Source organism: Gopherus flavomarginatus, chromosome 4 (genome assembly GCF_025201925.1).
Source record: "Gopherus flavomarginatus isolate rGopFla2 chromosome 4, rGopFla2.mat.asm, whole genome shotgun sequence".
Classification (NCBI taxonomy): Eukaryota; Metazoa; Chordata; order Testudines; family Testudinidae; genus Gopherus; species Gopherus flavomarginatus.
In genome coordinates, this window is record NC_066620.1 from 115,403,649 (window position 1) to 115,422,686 (window position 19,038).

General features: G+C 46.0%; 1 protein-coding gene across 1 annotated transcript in view; it reads left to right on the forward strand.

Moving 5' to 3' along the window:
• Nucleotides 1-383: 383 nt before the first annotated feature.
• Nucleotides 384-19,038, forward strand: part of MOXD1 (monooxygenase DBH like 1) — a 101,544-nt gene continuing 82,889 nt past the window's right edge. The window contains exon 1 of the mRNA XM_050949644.1: nucleotides 384-656. Coding sequence (XP_050805601.1) covers nucleotides 399-656 — 258 coding nt within the window. The 5' untranslated portion in view covers nucleotides 384-398. The remainder of the gene's footprint in view (nucleotides 657-19,038) is intronic.

Genomic DNA, 19,038 nt, shown 5'->3' on the forward strand with positions numbered 1-19,038 from the left:
GGGGGGGACAAACCCCCACGTGGCCCCCCCGCCGCTTCTCCCCTGAACCCCTCTCGCCCCCATTCCTGTTCTCCAGGACCCTTCCCTCCCTCCGAGTGTCGCCCCCCCCCGGCCCTGCCTCTTACCCCTGCGTCCCGCCCCTACCAGCCTCACCTTCCTCCCCTCAGTGACCCGCCTCCGCCAGGCCCCTGCTCCCCCTGCTCCCAGCCGGGGCTGGCCGCGCTGGTGCCGCCCGCAGCGAGGGCGGGCTGAGCAGGACCCCCCCGCCCCCCAGTGCAGCGCGCGGCGCCGGCTGCAGCAGCAGCAGAGCCCAGCGCCGGCTGAGAGGTGCTGGCTGGAGCCCGGCGACGTCTCCGCACCCAGCCTCTCCGTGCCCGAGCGAGCGGCGCCCGGGAAGGATGCGCCTCTGGCCGCTCCTCCTGTGGGGGCTGCTGCTCCCCGCCGCCACCGCGGCCGCCGGGCGCTACCCGCACAGCGCCGTCCTGGACGGGGCGGCCGGATACCGGCTCCTGTGGGGCCACCAGGGCAGCAGCATCTCCTTCCGCCTGGAGGTGCGCACCCAGGGCTACGTGGGCTTCGGGCTCTCCCCCACCGGGGCCATGGCGGCCGCGGACATCGTGGTGGGAGGCGTGGCCAGGGGCAAGCCCTACCTGCAGGTAAGGACCGCGCCGCCCCCGCCCCAGCACCTGGTCGAAGATCCCCGCTCCAGCCAGGCTACGCGCAGCGGGAGGAGACGGAGCGCTGGGGGCCCAGTCACGCTCTGCCCTTGCCTGTGCCCGCTCTAGTTCTGTCGCCTCGGCGTCTCTCCGCTTCCCTCCGCACACCCCGCTTGCTGTGCCCTGCCTGCGCTGCGAGCCTCCCCTCCCCTCCCCTCCCCTTCGCTGAGCTCCTCTACCGCTCGCTCGTTCCCTGCCCGTTCCAGCCTCCTCTCGCTTTAGGCTTTCCAGCCTTTCCTTTCGCTAGAACTAACTTTCCTTCCTTTGTGACCCTTCTTCTGTCCCTCTGCCCGCTTTTCCTCTATTAAAGCTCTCAGGGTGAATCCCCCACCCACCCCGGATCGAGACTCGATAACAACCCTATCCTCTCCCCCTTCCCCGCTTTCTCCGCCTTGCGTTTCGGGGCTGAGCTCTGTGCCTGGAGAAGTGAAGTGCAAAGGCGGAGCCTCTTCCAGCGGGATGCGCCTTCCTGGGCACACTGCTGCCCGCGAACAGTTAACCGAGCTACTGCCAACTATGCTTCTCGCGGCTGGCGCGGGCTTCCTGTATTATAATCTTCCTGCTCTTGGAGTTTCTCCTTTCTAGCCCATCTAGGAGACCCTACCGACATTATGACCTCCTTGTAATTGGGATGTAACTTCCCCAACTTTTAGCCCCAGATCCAGCCTCATCAACGGGAGCATAAGCTATCTCTGCCCATCTCTGTTCATGCCATTATGTGCTGGGAGCAGACAGTAATAGTTTGACCTTGTTCTCACAAGGGGGGGTTCAACAGCAGCAGCTTTATGTTATGTGAGTACAGTATTTGTACTTGCAAAATGTACCTCCTGGTAAGACAAGCTCCCAAGATGGTTTCAGTGAAACTCTCCAGGCCACTTGTTTTAATATAAGCCCGGTGGAAACATTTGCTAGGTAATGCTAAGAGGCCTGACTTTGAAACAGGAGTCCAGGATCACATCCCCCTAACTTAATTGGTGTTATAGAAATGTATAAAAATTATTAGAAATTGATCAGATGCCAGTTTTGCCATGGGAAAAGCAATCTATTCACAACAGTGTAAATCTGAAGGAATTATTTTGTTTGAACCCAATAAAGTTAGATGATGTAAAATTGATGTGAGAGGAGAATCAAGCCTGGTATCAACAAATGATGAACCAGATTCTGCCACTCTTACTTGCCTTGAAGAGTAATTTATTCTCCAGTAACTCCATTGATTTTAAAGGGACTACTCATGGAGTAAAGAAGTAGCCAAAGCAAATAAGGGTGGAAGAATCAAGCATTATAATATATTCCTGATGGCATCCTGTGCCAAAAAAAAAAAAATACTGAGTGCAATATTTTAAAATTCTGCACATTTTGTTTGTCAAATAACTGTGGAGGCTCCAGCATGACATTGCGGAAATACAGGCCACTGGCTGCACAGAGGTGGGAGAATACTGTGCAGTTCCCCTCCTCCCCCCGGGCATGGACTCAGCAGGCTGTGAGGCTGCATCCAACCACGGCCGGCTTTAGGAAGTGTGGGGCCCAATTAAAACAGTTTTGGCAGGGCCCCGGCAGAGATGACTTAAAAAAACAAACAAACAAAAAAAAACCACCTGGGGCTTGTACTTATCTGGTGGTGCTCCAAGTTTTCAGTGGCACTTCCACGGCGGGTCCTTCACTCGCTCCAGGTCTTCGGCGGCACTGAAGGACCCACCACTGAAGTGCCGCCGAAGACCCAGAGCAAGCGAAGGACCTGCCGCCAAAGTGCCGATGAAGACCCGGAGCACCGCCAGGTGAGTAAAAATTAAAAAGGCGCCTCTAGCCAGGGAAGAGATTCTCACTGGGTGCGGGGCCCTCTTAGGCGTGGGGCCCGATTTGGGGGAATTGGTGGAATAGGCCTAAAGTCAGCCGTGCACCCAACCCTGACACTGCAAGGACTGGGCCTGCCCCAGAAACATCCTAGGACCCTGCCTCTCTATGCCATGTGCACCTGATGTGGGCAGGCAGGCTCAGCAAGGCAGGATCCAAGTGTGGAGGAGCTTAGTGTAGGGGGATCCAGGTGTCAAGTATCAGAGGGGTAGCCGTGTTAGTCTGGATCTGTAAAAGCAGCAAAGAATCCTGTGGCACCTTATAGACTAACAGACGTTTTGGAGCATGAGCTTTCATGGGTGAATACCCACTTCCTCAGATGCATGTAGTGGAAATTTCCAAAGGCAGGTATATATATGCTAGCAAGCAAGCTAGAGATAACGAGGTCAGTTCAATCAGGGAGGATGAGGCCCTGTTCTAGCAGTTGAGATGTGAAAACCAAGAGAGGAGAAACTGGTTCTGTAGTTGGCAAGCCGTTCACAGTCTTTGTTCAGTCCTGAGCTGATGGTGTCAAATTTGCAGATGAACTGAAGCTCAGCAGGTTCTCTTTGAAGTCTGGTCCTGAAGTTTTTTTGCTACAGGATGGCCACCTTAAGGTCTGCTATAGTGTGGCCAGGGAGGTTGAAGTGCTCTCCTACAGGTTTTTGTATATTGCCATTTCTAATGTCTGATTTGTGTCCAAATTTATCCTTTTCCGTAGAGACTGTCCAGTTTGGCCGATGTACATAGCAGAGGGGCATTGCTGGCATATGATGGCGTATATTACATTGGTGGATGTGCAGGTGAATGAACCAGTGATGGTGTGGCTGATCTGGTTAGGTCCTGTGATGGTGTCGCTGGTGTAGATATGTGGGCAGAGTTGGCATCGAGGTTTGTTGCATGGATTGGTTCCTGAGCTAGAGTTATTATGGTGCGGTGTGCAGTTACTGGTGAGAATATGTTTCAGGTTGGCAGGTTGTCTGTGGGTAAGGACTGGCCTGCCACTCAAGGCCTGTGAAAGTGTGGGATCATTGTCCAGGATGGGTTGTAGATCCTTGATGATGCGTTGGAGGGGTTTTAGCTGGGGGCTGTATGTGATGGCCAGTGGAGTCCTGTTGGTTTCTTTCTTGGGTTTGTCTTGCAGTAGGAGGCTTCTGGGTACACGTCTGGCTCTGTTGATCTGTTTCCTCATTTCCTCGTGCGGGTATTGTAGTTTTGAGAATGCTTGGTGGAGATTTTGTAGGTGCTGGTCTCTGTCTGAGGGGTTAGAGCAGATGCGGTTGTACCTCAGTGCTTGGCTGTAGACAATGGATCGTGTGCTGTGTCTGGGATGGAAGCTGGAGGCATGAAGATAGGCATAGCGGTCGGTAGGTTTTCGATATAGGGTGGTGTTAATGTGACCATCACTTATTTGCACCGTGGTGTCAAGAAAGTGGACTTCCCGTGTAGATTGGTCCAGGCTGAGGTTGATGGTGGGGTGGAAGCTGTTGAAATCGTGGTGGAATTTTTCCAGAGTCTCCTTCCCATGGGTCCAGATGATGAAGATGTCATCAATGTAGCGTAGGTAGAGAAGGGGTGTGAGTGGACGAGAGCTGAGGAAGCGTTGTTCCAGGTCGGCCATGAAGATATTGGCATATTGTGGGGCCATGCGGGTGCCCATAGCAGTGCCATTGATCTGGAGATATATATTGTCATCACATTTGAAATAGTTGTGTGTAAGTATAAAGGCACAGAGCTCAGCAGCCAGTTGTGCTGTGGCACCATCAGGGATAGTGTTCCTGACAGCTTGTATTCCATCTGTGTGTGGGATGTTTGTGTAGAGAGCCTCTACATCCATGGTGGCTATGATGGTGTTTTCTGGGAGGTGACCAATACATTGTAGTTTCCTCAGGAAATCAGTGGTGTCGCGGAGATAGCTGGGAGTGCTGGTGGCATAGGGTCTGAGTAGAGAGTCCATATATCCAGACAGTCCTTCAGTGAGAGTGTCAATGCCCGAGATGATGGGGCGTCCAGGATTTCCGGGTTTGTGGATCTTGAGTAATAGATAGAATAACCCTGGTCGAGGCTCTAGGGGTATGTTGATTTCTTCTGGTGTTAGTGTAGGGAGTGTCCTGAGTAGATGCTGTAGTTTCTTAGTGTATTCCTCAGTGGGATCTGAGGGAAGTGGCCTGTAGAATTTGGTATTGGAGAGTTGTCTGGCGGCCTCCTTTTGGTAGTCAGACCTGTTCATGATGACAACGGCACCTCCTTTATCAGCCTCTTTGATGATAATGTCAGGGTGGTTTCTGAGGCTGTGGATGGCATTGCGTTCTGCACGACTTAGGTTGTGAGGCAAGCGTTGTTGTTCCACGATTTCTGCCTGTGCACGCCGGCGGAAGCATTCAATGTATAGGTCCAGACTGTCATTTCGACCCTCAGGAGGAGTCCATGTGGAGTTCTTCTTGTGCTGTTGGTGGGAGGGCACCTGTGTATCAGTGCACTGTTCAGTGTTGTCCTGGAAGTATTCTTTGAGTCGGAGACGGCGAAAGTAGGCTTCCAGATCTCCACAGAACTGTATCATGTTGGTGGGGGTGGCAGGGCAGAAAGAGAGTCCCCGAGATAGGACAGACTTTTCTTCTGGGCTGAGTGCATAGTTGGATAGATTGATGATATTGCTGGATGGGTTAGGGGTACCACGGTTGTGGCCCCATGTGGCAGGTAGGAGTTTAGACAGCTTACAGTCCTTTTTCCTTTGTAGAGAGGTGAAGTGAGTAATGTAGATCTCCTGTCTTATTCTAGTGAAGTCCATTTGTATAGAAGTTTGGTTATTCATGAGAGTCTCCAGGTTGGAGAGCTCTTTTTTGATGTTTTCCTGTTTGCTGTATAGGATGCTGATCAGGTGATTCCTCAGTTTTTTTGATAGAGTATCGCATAATCTCTCACTGTGGTCTGTGTAGTATGTAGATAGCAGTGGATTTTTTACTTTTAGTCCATTTGGTATGATGTCCATCCGTTTGCATTTGGAAAGGAAGATGATATCTGTCTGTATTTGTGCAAGTTTCTTCACGAGGTTGATGGATTTCCACTCCATACGGCTAAATGCAGTGCCTTGCATGGTGTCAAGTATCAGAGGGGTAGCCGTGTTAGTCTGACTAACACAGGAGGTGCCGTTGTCATCATGAACAGGTCTGACTACCAAAAGGAGGCTGCCAGACAACTCTCCAATACCAAATTCTACAGGCCACTTCCCTCAGATCCCACTGAGGAATACACTAAGAAACTACAGCATCTACTCAGGACACTCCCTACACTAACACCGAAAGAAATCAACATACCCCTAGAGCCCCGACCAGGGTTATTCTATCTACTACCCAAGATCCACAAACCCGGAAATCCTGGACGCCCCATCATCTCGGGCATTGGCACTCTCACTGAAGGACTGTCTGGATATATGGACTCTCTACTCAGACCCTATGCCACCAGCACTCCCAGCTATCTCCGTGACACCACTGATTTCCTGAGGAAACTACAATGTATTGGTCACGTCCCGGAAAACACCATCCTAGCCACCATGGATGTAGAGGCTCTCTACACAAACATCCCACACACAGATAGAATACAAGCTGTCAGGAACACTATCCCTGATGATGCCACAGCACAACTGGCTGCTGAGCTCTGTGCCTTTATACTTACACACAACTATTTCAAATTTGATGACAATATATATCTCCAGATCAGTGGCACTGCTATGGGTACCCGCATGGCCCCACAATATGCCAATATCTTCATGGCCGACCTGGAACAACGCTTCCTCAGCTCTCGTCCACTCACTCCCCTTCTCTACCTACGCTACATTGATGACATCTTCATCATCTGGACCCATGGGAAGGAGACTCTGGAAAAATTCCACCACGATTTCAACAGCTTCCACCCCACCATCAACCTCAGCCTGGACCAATCTACACGGGAGGTCCACTTTCTTGACACCACGGTGCAAATAAGTGATGGTCACATTAACACCACCCTATATCGAAAACCTACCGACCGCTATGCCTATCTTCATGCCTCCAGCTTCCATCCCGGACACAGCACACGATCCAAGCACTGAGGTACAACCGCATCTGCTCTAACCCCTCAGACAGAGACCAGCACCTACAAAATCTCCACCAAGCATTCTCAAAACTGCAATACCCGCACAAGGAAATAAGGAAACAGATCAACAGAGCCAGACGTGTACCCAGAAGCCTCCTACTGCAAGACAAACCCAAGAAAGAAACCAACAGGATTCCACTGGCCATCATATACAGCCCCCAGCTAAAACCCCTCCAACGCATCATCAAGGATCTACAACCCATCCTGGACAATGATTCCACACTTTCACAGGCCTTGGGTGGCAGGCCTGTCCTTGCCCACAGACAACCTGCCAACCTGAAACATATTCTCACCAGTAACTGCACACCGCACCATAATAACTCTAGCTCAGGAACCAATCCATGCAACAAACCTTGATGCCAACTCTGTCCACATATCTACCCCAGCGACACCATCACAGGACCTAACCAGATCAGCCACACCATCACTGGTTCATTCACCTGCACATCCACCAATGTAATATACGCCATCATATGCCAGCAATGCCCCTCTGCTATGTACATCGGCCAAACTGGACAGTCTCTACGGAAAAGGATAAATTTGGACACAATCAGACATTAGGAATGGCAATATACAAAAACCTGTAGGAGAGCACTTCAACCTCCCTGGCCACACTATAGCAGACCTTAAGGTGGCCATCCTGTAGCAAAAAAACTTCAGGACCAGACTTCAAAGAGAAACTGCTGAGCTTCAGTTCATCTGCAAAGGATTGAACAAAGACTGTGAATGGCTTGCCAACTGCAGAACCAGTTTCTCCTCTCTTGGTTTTCACACCTCAACTGCTAGAACAGGGCCTCATCCTCCCTGATTGAACTGACCTCGTTATCTCTAGCTTGCTTGCTAGCATATATATACCTGCCCCTGGAAATTTCCACTACATGCATCTGAAGAAGTGGGTATTCACCCACGAAAGCTCATGCTCCAAAACGTCTGTTAGTCTATAAGGTGCCACAGGATTCTTTGGGGATCCAGGTGTGGGTTGAGAGGGTTCTGTATAGAGTAATCTGGTTGTGGACAGCTCAGTGGGGGATTTGGGTGCAGAGGGGATGTGGATGAAGAGGGGATTGTTGGTTATTTTTGGATGTAATGGTAATGGGACTCTGCAGGGGGGTCCAGGTGAAGGTGGTTGGGGCTCAACAGGGGGGAGAGGGTCTGAGTGTGGGGGGAACCAGATGCGGGGGGAGAGGGATTCGGTGGGGTGGGGATCCAGGTGCAACTGGTTGGGGCTCGGTGGGGTGAGGATCCAGGTGCGGGTGGCTCATCAGGGTAGTCCAGGTGCAGGGGGAGTAGGGCTTCTCAGGGGAGTTCTGAGTGTGTTGGGGGGGGTGAGGCTCAGTGGTAGGGTCTGAGTATGATGAGGTCTGGATGCATGGGGGTTGGGCGATGGGGGAGCAGCTCTCTTTACAGGGATCCCTCCCCCTGCAGCTGAGGAGCGATGGGTGCAGGAAGCAGTGGCGGAGGGGGAAGTTTGCAGAGCTTCCTGCAGCTGGGGGAGAAATCTGGAGATGGGTCTGATCCAGCTCTGGATATCGTGCAGCGGGAGAGGAAATCCCATCCTCTCTAGCCCAGAGCAGCAGCTGAGCCAGGCACAAGCTAGGAGCCACCAGCCAGGTCTTCTGCAGTCTTGCCTCCTGCCCTACAGTGCTTTGCCTCTCTGCCGGCTGCCCTGAGCACCCGAAACAAGCTGCTGGGGAGGGTCATATGATCACTCTTGTGGCTTCACTTTGCTTCCCTGTCAGAAAGTAATTTTTCTGCAGGGAAGCAAAAAATCTACGAGGGACATTGTCATGGTATAAATCCCCACTCTGAACCTTAGCGTCCAAAAGATGGGGTACCAGCATGAATTCCTCTAAGCTTAATTACCAGCTTAGAGCCTGTAGCGCTGCTACCAACCAGGAATTCCAGTGCCTGGTACACTCTGGTCCCCCCAAAACCTTGCCCGGGGACCCCCAAGACCCAGACCCTCTGGATCTTAACACAAGGAAAGTAAACCCTTTCCCCCACCATTGCCTCTCCCAGGCTTCCCCTCCCCAGGTTACCCTGGAAGATCACTGTGATTCAAAGGCCTTGAATCTTTAAACAGAGAGGAAAATTCACCTTCCCCCCTCCTTCTCTCTACTCCTCCCAGATTCTCCCTGAGAGAGAAAGTAATCCTGACACAGAGAGAAATCAACCTTTCTCTCCCCCTTCCCTCCTTTCTCCCCACCAATTCCCTGGTGAATCCAGACCCCGTCCCCTGGGGTCTCACACCAGAAATAAAAAAAACAATCAGGTTCTTAAACAAGAAAAACTTTTAATTAAAAAAAGAACAAAGGTAAAAATTATCTTTGAAAATTTTAGATGGAATATGTTACAGGGTCTTTCAGCTATAGACACTGGGAATACCCTCCCAGCCTAAGTATACAAGTACAAATTAAAATCCTTTCAACAAAATACAGATTTGAACTCCTTCCAGCCAAATATACATTTGAACTCCTCCCAGCCAAATACACATTTGCAAATAAAGAAAACAAACATAAGCCTAACTCACTTTATCTACCTAGTACTCACTATTCTGAATTTATAAGAGCCTGTATCAGAGAGATTGGAGAGAAACCTGGTTGCACATCTGGTCCCTCTGAGAACTCAGAGAGAACAACAACCAAACACTAACAGCACACACAAAACCTTCCCTCCCTCAAGATTTGAAAGTATCCTGTCCCCTGATTGGTCCTCTGGTCAGGTGACAGCCAGGCTTACTGATCTTGTTAACCCTTTCCAGGCAAAAGAGAGATGAAGTACTTCTATTCTATTAACTCTTATTTATCTGTTTATGACAGACATAAATTCTGCACATGTGCAGTGGTGCAGAATTCCCCCAGGAGTAATAGCTGTAGACTTTCTTTTCTCCTCCAGGATTTACTGGAAGTATTTGATCACTGAAGTGACTTCATACAAATTGGAAGTGCTTTTATTTTAAGCATATGGCATCTCTAAAACTTCAGCAGTAGAAACCAAGTTCTAAAATTTCTCTGTTGCATCAACTCAATAATCAAATAATCAATAATCAGATTTTCTAAAATAAACTAATTTTTGGAATACTAGTAACATGTTTAACATTTGGAATTCTTCGTTATTTTACTGCATGAAGTTCAGGCATATTTTAACTAATAATTTCAGGTAAAAAGGGATTTTCTTTGATCTTTCAAACTGAAGATAGATTTACAGAAAATCCTTCTCTGAATAAAACACAAAACCAAAAGAGACCAGTTTAGTTATCTGGAAATGTATGTCCTAGATTGAGTTTAAGACCAGAAGAGACCACTGGATCATCAAGACCAGGTTTGGCAACCTTTGGCACACGGCTCTCCAGGGTAAGCACCCTGGCAGTCTGGGCCATTTTTTTTACCTGCTGTGTCATCAGGTTTGGACAATCAAAGCTCCCACTGGCCATGGTTCACCGCTCCAGGCCAATGAGGGCTGCAGGAAGTGGCGAGAGATGAGGGATGTGCTGGCCGCCGCTTCCTGCCACCCCTATTGGCCAGGAGCGGCAAACCGCAGCCAGCGGGAGCCGTGATCAGCCAAATCTGACGATGCGGCAGGTAAACAAACCGGCCCGGCCCACCAGGGTGCTTTCCTTGGCGAGCCGCATGCCAGAGGTTGCCGATCCCTGATCTAGACAGACCTGTATAAGTCAGGCCATTAAATTTCATCCAGTTGCCCCTGAATTGAACTTGTGTTTGACTAAAGCATATCTTCCAGAAAGGCATCCAGTCTTGATTTCAAGACCACTTCCCTTCGTAGTCTGTTCCAATGGTAATAATCCTCCCTGTTAAAAATGCATGCTTTATTTTTACTTTGAATTTGTCAGGCTTCAGTTTTCAATCAGTGGTTCTTGTTATATCTTTCTTTAGTGGATTAAAGAGCCTTTTAGTACGAGGTATTTTCTCCCCAGGAAGGTGTTTATAGACTGTTATCAAGTCATTGCTCAATCTTCTTTCTGGTAGGCTAAACAGATGGAGCTCTTCAAGTCTTTAACTGTAAGGCATTTTCTCCAGTTTTGAAATAATTTATGTGGCTCTCTTCTACACCCTTTCTAATTTTTCAACATCCATTTTAAAATGTAAACACCAGAACTCTATGCAGTATTCCAGTAAATCTTAAAAGATTGTGTTCACTGTCATGCACAATAAATTACAACTGAGATGAAAAAGTGATTATTAGCAACTTCCTACTATTTTTTTGGAACTGCACATTTTATTCATAAACATATGCTATGCCAAGTGGAATGACTTATTCTGTTGCAGTATGAAATAGAGTCTTGCTGAAATGCCAGTATCTATTCAGCATCACTTTTTCTCCATCATCCTTTCCCCCGTGCTGCATCCTAAAACTTTTCTGTAAAATGGGGCAGAGTCTTATATAAGAATGGCCATACTGGGTCAGACCAATCGTCCATTTAGCTCAGTATCCTGTCTTCTGACAGTGGCCAATGCTTTTCAAGGAATGAACAGAATAGGGCAATTATTGAGTGATCCATTCCATGTTGCCCAGCACCAGGATCCAACAATTGGAGGTTTGGGGGCATCCAGAGCATGGGATTGCATTCCTGGCTAATAGCCATTAATGAACTTATCTTCCATGAACTTATCTAATTCCTTTTTTCAATCCACTTATGGTTTTGGTCTTCACAACAACCCCTGGCAATGAGTTCTTCAGGTTGACTATCTTTTATGTGAAGAAGCACTTCTTTATGATTGTTTAAAATCTGCTGCCTATTAATTTCATTGAGTGACCCTAGTTCTTGCGTTCTGTGTTGGGGTATAGAGCACTTCCTTATTCACTTTCTCCACACCATTCATGATTTTATAAACCTCTATTAGATACTTCATGAGTCATTTCTTTTTGAAGCTGAACAGACCCAGTCTAAATCTTTCCTCATGGAAGCTAGTCCATCCCCCTATAATTTTTGTTGCCCTTTTCTGTACTTTTTTTTCAATTCTAATATTTTTTTTTTTTTAGGTGAGGCAAGCAGAACCACATGTAGAATTAATGGTGTGGGCGTACCATAAATTTACATATTAGTATTATTATGATATTGTCTGTCTTATTATCGATACGTTTCTGGTTAGATTTTTTTGACTGCTCAGGCACATTGAGTGGATGTTATCAAAGAACTACCCTGATGACTCCAAGATCTCTTTTTTGAGTGATAACATCTAATTTAGTTCCCATCATTTTGTATTGTGATGGGGCAAGGCCAGAGGACTATAGTAAAGTAATGGGAAACAGATATATTAGCCACAGGATAAAAAAATCTCTGTTACCAGGATAAGCAAATGGCAGCTGCTCCAGGTCAATTAAGACACCTGGGGCCAATTAAGATCTTTCCAGAAGGCAGAGAGGACAGCTAGGTTGATTGGGACACCTGAAGCCAGTCAGGAGCCGACTGAAACTATTTAAAAGCCTCCCAGTTAGTCAGGTGGGCACGTGTGTCAGGAGTTGTAGGAGGACGTTGCACTGTTGGCGAGACTGAGCAGTACAAACCATATCAGGCACAAGGAAGGAGGCCCTGAGGTAAGGGTGAAGTAAATCTTGAGGAAGTGGGGGCTGCTGTGGGGAAGTGGCCTAGGGAATTGTATGCGTTCTATTTCTAAAATGTCAGCTACCATAGTAACTGATACTATTAGGGTCCCTGGGCTGGAGCCTGGAGTAGAGGGTGGGCCCGGGCTCCCCCCTTTGCCCCCGATTAATCACTGAGACTGGGAGACAACAGAGACTGTGCAAGGGAGGGTAGCTTCTCCTCGCCTCCCTTGCCGGCTTATGATGAAAATGGCTCAGTAGGCTGTGACCTTTGCCTCTAAAGAGAGAAGGGCTACGTGGAGGGTCACAGTGAGCTTCTGAAGCTAGCGAAATCTGCCAGGAAACGTGGGACCCACGGAGACAAGGACAGAGCTTTGTCACAGTATGTATAGTTAGGATTATGTTTTCCAATGTGCATTACTTAGCACGTATCAACACCAAATTTCGTCTACCATTTTCTTGCCCAGTCACTCTGTTTTGTGTGACTCTTCACAGTCAGCGCTGAACTTAACTGCCTTGAGTAATTTTGCATCATCTTCAGACTTTGTCACTTCACTGTTTACCTCCATTTCCAGATCATTTATGAATATATTGAATATCACCGGTACCAGTTCAGATAATTTTGGGGTGCCTGCTACTCACCTTTCTCCACGGTGAAAACTGGACATTTTTTCCTACCCTTTGTTTCTTATCTTTTAACTAATTATTGATCCATGAGAGGACAGCTTAGGATTATCCCAGGACAGCTTACTTTGCTTAAGAGCCTTTGGTGAGGGACCTTGTCAAAGGCTGTCTTGTCCACATGCTTTTTGACTCCCTCAAAGAATTCTAATAGATTGATGATGCATGATTTCCCTTTACTATAGCCAGGTTGACTCTTCCCCAACATATCAGGGACATCTCTTTGTCTGATAATTCTGTTCTTTACAACAGTCTCAACCAATTTGCCTGACACTGAAGTTAGGCTTACCAGCCTGTAATTGCCAGGATCACCTCTGGAGCTTTTTTAAAAACTGACGTTTCATTAGCTGTCCTCCAGTCTTCTGGGAAAGAGGCTGATTTAAGGCATGGGTTATGTACCACAGTTAGTGCTGCAATTTCATATTTAAGTTCCTTCAGAACTTTTGAGTGAATACCATCTGGTCCTGGTGATTTATTACTGGTTTATTTATCAATTTGCTCCAAAATCTCCTCCACTAACACCTCAATTTAGGACAGTTCCTCAAATTCAAAGTGGGCACCCAGAATCACTGGTCCCTTGTGACAGTTTTGGTGCTTATCTTTTTTTTTCTTAACCCTCTTTGTCTTCCCTTCTATTTTTAAAGAAAGCGTTACAGGAAGAGAGTGGTCATTGTTTGAGAAGAGACATTATAAGCATAGCAAAACTACTTCAGTCAATAATTGTAAAACCAGGTTCTGTTTATTACCCTGTGAAAGATCAGTTCATTGGGGTGGAAGAAGACTGCAGAGGTTTCCAGAGAGCAGAAAAAAAATCTTTTGCCTGGCATACACTCTTCATCCTTACATGTGCACTCCACAATCACCACCCTACCACCAAGAAGCATTTTCCTTTATATATGTATATATATAAAAATAGCATTTCAAATCCTGGCTATTCAACATAAATTTTACTTTGTAGATTTTTAAATGATGCTTGGACTTTGATGTTACAACTTTTGTTTCACCTGAGCCTTAATGCAACAGAAGGGGTTTCTGGTGGGGTAGCGCTAAAAGGACTTGAAAGACAATTCTGTTAACTCTAAGTACTGTAGATCAATCAGGCTGAAGAGTATAATTATATAATAGAAGGAAACATGATTTTAAAAAGTGTGGCTAAGTATTTTGAATGATGGGGCAATAATACATTAGTGGCCAAGCATTTCAGGAGTTCAGCTATTGGAGTGGGAGACTAGTAAACAATTTTGGGAGGGTGCAGAGAACAAGTCTTATGGCATGGTCACTTTAGCATATTTAATAGTATACTTGTATGAGGGGCTGGAAAACAAGAAAGAGGAGAGAGATACAGATAAAGCAGGAGAAGAGGCGAGGAACTGGGGTTATCAATAAGAATGCTACAGCCAAGCATTCTGCCATGTTGCAGAAAGCATTGCAGTGGCATAGCTGCAGATTGCACTGGACTATAATGAACATGCTTGTTTTAAAAAACAGCAAACAGTGAAACAAAGCAATGGTGCCCGATGTAGGAAGGCTGAGAGCTCCTTATGACTCCATTAGAGAAACTGTTGAACAGCTCATGCGTGTAAAAATGTTACCCCTGTAATATTGCCAAGGTCACTTTCAACCTGGATTACAAGCCATGAAAGTGCTTGGGGCAGCCTTAACTTTTGCATCTAGCTATATTTTAAAAAAGCGCCTCTCTCATTTGTGCTCATGAATTGACACAGCATGCATTTTCATGCTAAATCCAAGCCTTCTCCTTCGGTCTCCACCCCTGTCTGGAATTGTGCATCCTGACCCGCAGCACGTAGCGGTTTAGAGACCCATTTTGAGTAATCCTCCTTGATGAATGCCTATTTTATGCAAGTTATACAAGAGGGTGGCATTGTAAGATTCATCTGTTGAACTTACACAAAAATAGTCCTTACTCATGGTGTAAATCATTAGTGAATAGGGGCTGTGTGTCACTAAAAAAGTACTTCATTATTCATTACAGACTTGCTTGTTAACTCTCACCCAAACTAAAGAATATCTGTTATCAAATATATCTCATAGAGTTAGCTTATTTGCTTATAAGAAAATGCTTGGAATGGATTTTAAAAGACAGAAAACAGTGAGCATTCTCTGTGCTTGACGATATGCTGCTTTTAAGTGCACTTATGCCAACAGCAACAAAAAAGTGTTTAGAAAACAAGTTGAAAGGCAGCAAAAGAAGAGATACAAAATGTGTACCACCCTGACATATTTCAGTTGTTGCTTTGTTGGAGACATTTCTTGCAATGTGGAAAAATCTCCAGATGACTATTAAGCCCCTCTTAGCTTGAGTTTGGGACATAAGGAGACACTGCAGCATAATTAGCCAGGCGAAAAATAATTTGAAGAGCAACAAGCAAAAGATACAAAATCCAACAGCTAAATAAATAAATAAATTAAATACATCAGAAACATGAAGCCTACCAAACAGTCAGTGGGGCCACTGGACGAACCGGGGTGCTAAAGGACCACTCAAGAAAGATTAGGCCATGGTGGAAAAGCTACATGAATTCTTTGCATCAGTCTTCACTGCAGAGAATGAGGGAGATTCCCACACCCGAGCCATTCTTTTTAGGTGACAGATCTGAGGAACTGTCCCAGATTGATTTGTAAATAGGGGAAGTTTTGGAACAATCTGATAAATTAAAGAGTAGTAAATCACCAGGACCAGACAGTATTCACCCAGACATTCTGAAGGAACTCAAATATAAAACTGCAGCACTAGTAACTGTGGTATGTAACCAATCATTTAAATCAGCTTCTGTACCAGATGACTAGGGGGCAGCTAATGTGACACCAATTTTTTAACAAAGGGTCCAGAGGCAATCCTGGCCTGTAAGCCTAACTTCAGGGCCAAGCAAATTGGCTGAAACTATAGTAAAGAACAGGATTATCAAACACAGAGATGAACACAATTTGTTGGGAAAGAGTCAACATGGCTTTGTTAAGGGAAATCATTCCTCACCAATCTATTAGAATTCTCTGAGGAGGTCAACAAACATGTAGTCAAGAGTGATCCAGTGGATATAGTGTATTGGACTTTCAGAGAGCCTTTGACAAGGTCCCATACCAAAGGCTTTTAAGTAAAGTAAGCAGTCATGAGTTAAGTGATCAGTAACTGATTAAGACAGGAAACAAATGGTAGGAATAAATGGTCAGTTTTCAGAATGGCAAGAGTTAAATAGAGGTGTTCCTCGGGGATCTGTACTGGGACCAGTGCTGTTCAACATATTCACAAATAATCTGGAAAACGGATAAACAGTGAAGTGGCAACATTTGCAAACAATAGCAAATTACTCAGGATAGTTAAATCCGAAGCAGACTGCAAGGATTTACAAAGGGATCTTATAAAACTGGGTGACTAGGCAAGAAAATGACAACTGAAATTCAAAGCTGATAAATGCAAAGTAATAAACATTGGAAAACATAATCTCAGCTATACCCCCAAAATTATGGGGGATAAATTAGCTGTTACTTCTCAGGAAAGGGATCTTGGAATAATTGTGAATAGTTCTCAGAAAACATCTGCTCAATGTGCAGCAGCAGTTAAAAAAGCTAACAGAATGTTAGGAACAAGATAGATAATAAGACAGTAGATATCATAATGCCACTATATAAATCCATGGCATGGCTACATCTTGAATACTTCATGCGGATCTGGTTGCCCCATTTCAAAGAAGATATATTGGAATTGCAAAAGGTACAGAGCAAGGCAACAAAAACGATTAGAGGTATGGAACAGCTTCCATATGAGGAGAGATTAAAAAGACTTGGACTTTTCATCTTGGAAAAGAGACAACTGGAGGGCGGGGGATATGACAAAGAGTCTATAAAATCATGAATAAGTGGAGAAAGTGAATAATGAAGTGTTTTTTACTCCTTCAAGAACCAGAGGTGACTCAATGAAATTAATAGGCAGCAGCTTTAAAACAAAGAAAAAGAAATACTACCTCACACAACACACAGTCAACCTGTGGAACTCATTGCCAGGGATGTTGTGAAGGCCAAAACTATACGTGGATTAAAAAAAAGAATTAGGTAAATTCATGGCGGATGCATCCATCAGTGGTTATTAAGCAAGATGGTCAGGGATGCAACACCATTCTCTTGGTGTCCTTATTCTCTGCCAGAAGCTGGGAGAGGATGACAGGGAACAGATCACTTGATAACTGCCATGTTCTGTTAATTCACTCTGAAGCACCTGGCATTGGCAACTGTTGGAAGACATGAGACTGAACTAGATAGACCATTGTTCTGACCCAGTATGGTGGTTCTTATGTTCTTATCTCACTGGCAGGATGCTACTAGATTTCATTCCCAGAACTACAGTTGATAGGATTAGGAGGAGAAAAGCCAAGTACAAAAGCAGAGATTAGTTCAGTAGCCCCTCTTCTTTGCAGACCTAGATTATTTTGTTATTTATAATTAAGGATAAGATTCTGTTATGGATATTTTTAGTAAAAGTCAGGGACAGATCACGTGCAATAAACAAAAATTGATGGACGCCTGCTGACTTTTAGTAAAAACACGGGGGCGTGGAAGAGGGAGGGGAAGGGGGAGGAGAGGGCTAACAACCACAGTGCTGCCAGGGGCTGACCTCAGGCAGCTGCTCCATGCCTGCTGTTGCTCCAGCGGTGGGGGCTGACCCAATCTGAGTTGCTGGTTCAGCCCTGAGGCCACTGATAGAGTGGGCCAGGGGCCACTACTCCAGCAGTCAGCCTACTGGCCAGCTGCTCCAGCAGTCCTAAGGACCACTGCTCCGGCAGCCCCAGGGCTGACCCTCAGCGATCTGCTCCAGTGACCCTGGGGCTGATTGCCTGCAGTTGCTCCAGCCCCACCACTGCTCCTGCGGCAGTGGCTAACCTAACCACCACTTCTATAATCCCAGAGGGGGCTGACCTAATCTCAGCCACAGCTTCAACCTTGGGGCTGCTGCTTGAGGCTGATCTGGGGCTGACAGCTGCTTCAGACCTGCTGCAGTGGAAGAAGTCCCGGAGGTCCCAGAATCAGTGACCTCCATTTCTGCCTTGACCAAATCGTATCCTTATTTATAGCACTCTTGTTGTCTTTATGAAACAAGGAGATGAGATTTTTCTTACAGTTCTTCATTAACCCATACAGTTTCATATATAGGACACAATGCGAACAAAAACACTTAAGTGAGAACACAAGAAATATAGATGTGATTGTTATCTAAAATCCTTATTTTTAATGATATATGGGGGAGAATTTTCCAAAGCACCTATGGAATTTTGGAGCACAAGTCTCATTGACAGCTGTGCTCCAAAATTCCTAAGGTGCTTTTGAATGTCTTCCTCATAATAATTTCAATTAATTAAAAACAAAATAACATCTACCTTATAAATCTGGATCCAGAATGAGGATAAGAGTGATAAGAGACAGCTGAGAGGTATGCATAAATCTCCAACCTTAAGTCCACCTGAGAGATAGTCACTTCCGATGCCATTTGACTAGCATTTACTTTATCTGAAGACTAAAGAATCCTAGGTTGTCGGGCACCCCCACACAGTGAAGTTTTTTCCCCTAAAGCATATCGTCACATGCTTTGTGTAGTCTAGTTTTTTTTTAATGACAGTCCTGCATCTAGCTCTATAACTTACCATTGGACAAAATCATATCTTTTAGACAGCTAATCGTGATGTAAAGACTCCAGGTGATGGAGAATTTACCAAATACCTTGGGAACCTGTTCTAGTGGTTAATTATCCTCAATGTTAAAAAATTGTCTGATTTCAACTTCCAAACACTGGATCTTATTATGCCTTTGTATGATAAATCAATGAGCCCTCCAGTATCCAATATCTTCCCTCTGTGTAGGTAATAATAAAATATCTATGTCTACACTACTAAATTAGGTTGATTTTATAGAAGTCGATCTTTAGAAATTGATTTTATACAGTCGATTGTGTGTGTGTCCCCACTAAGCGAATTAAAGAGTGCGTCCTCAGTTCCGTGGCTAGCATCGACGCACAGAGTGGTGCACTGTTGGCAGCTATTCCACAGTTTCTGCAGTCTCCACTGCCTATTCAAATTCTGGGTTAAGCTCCCAATGCCTGATGGGGCAAAAA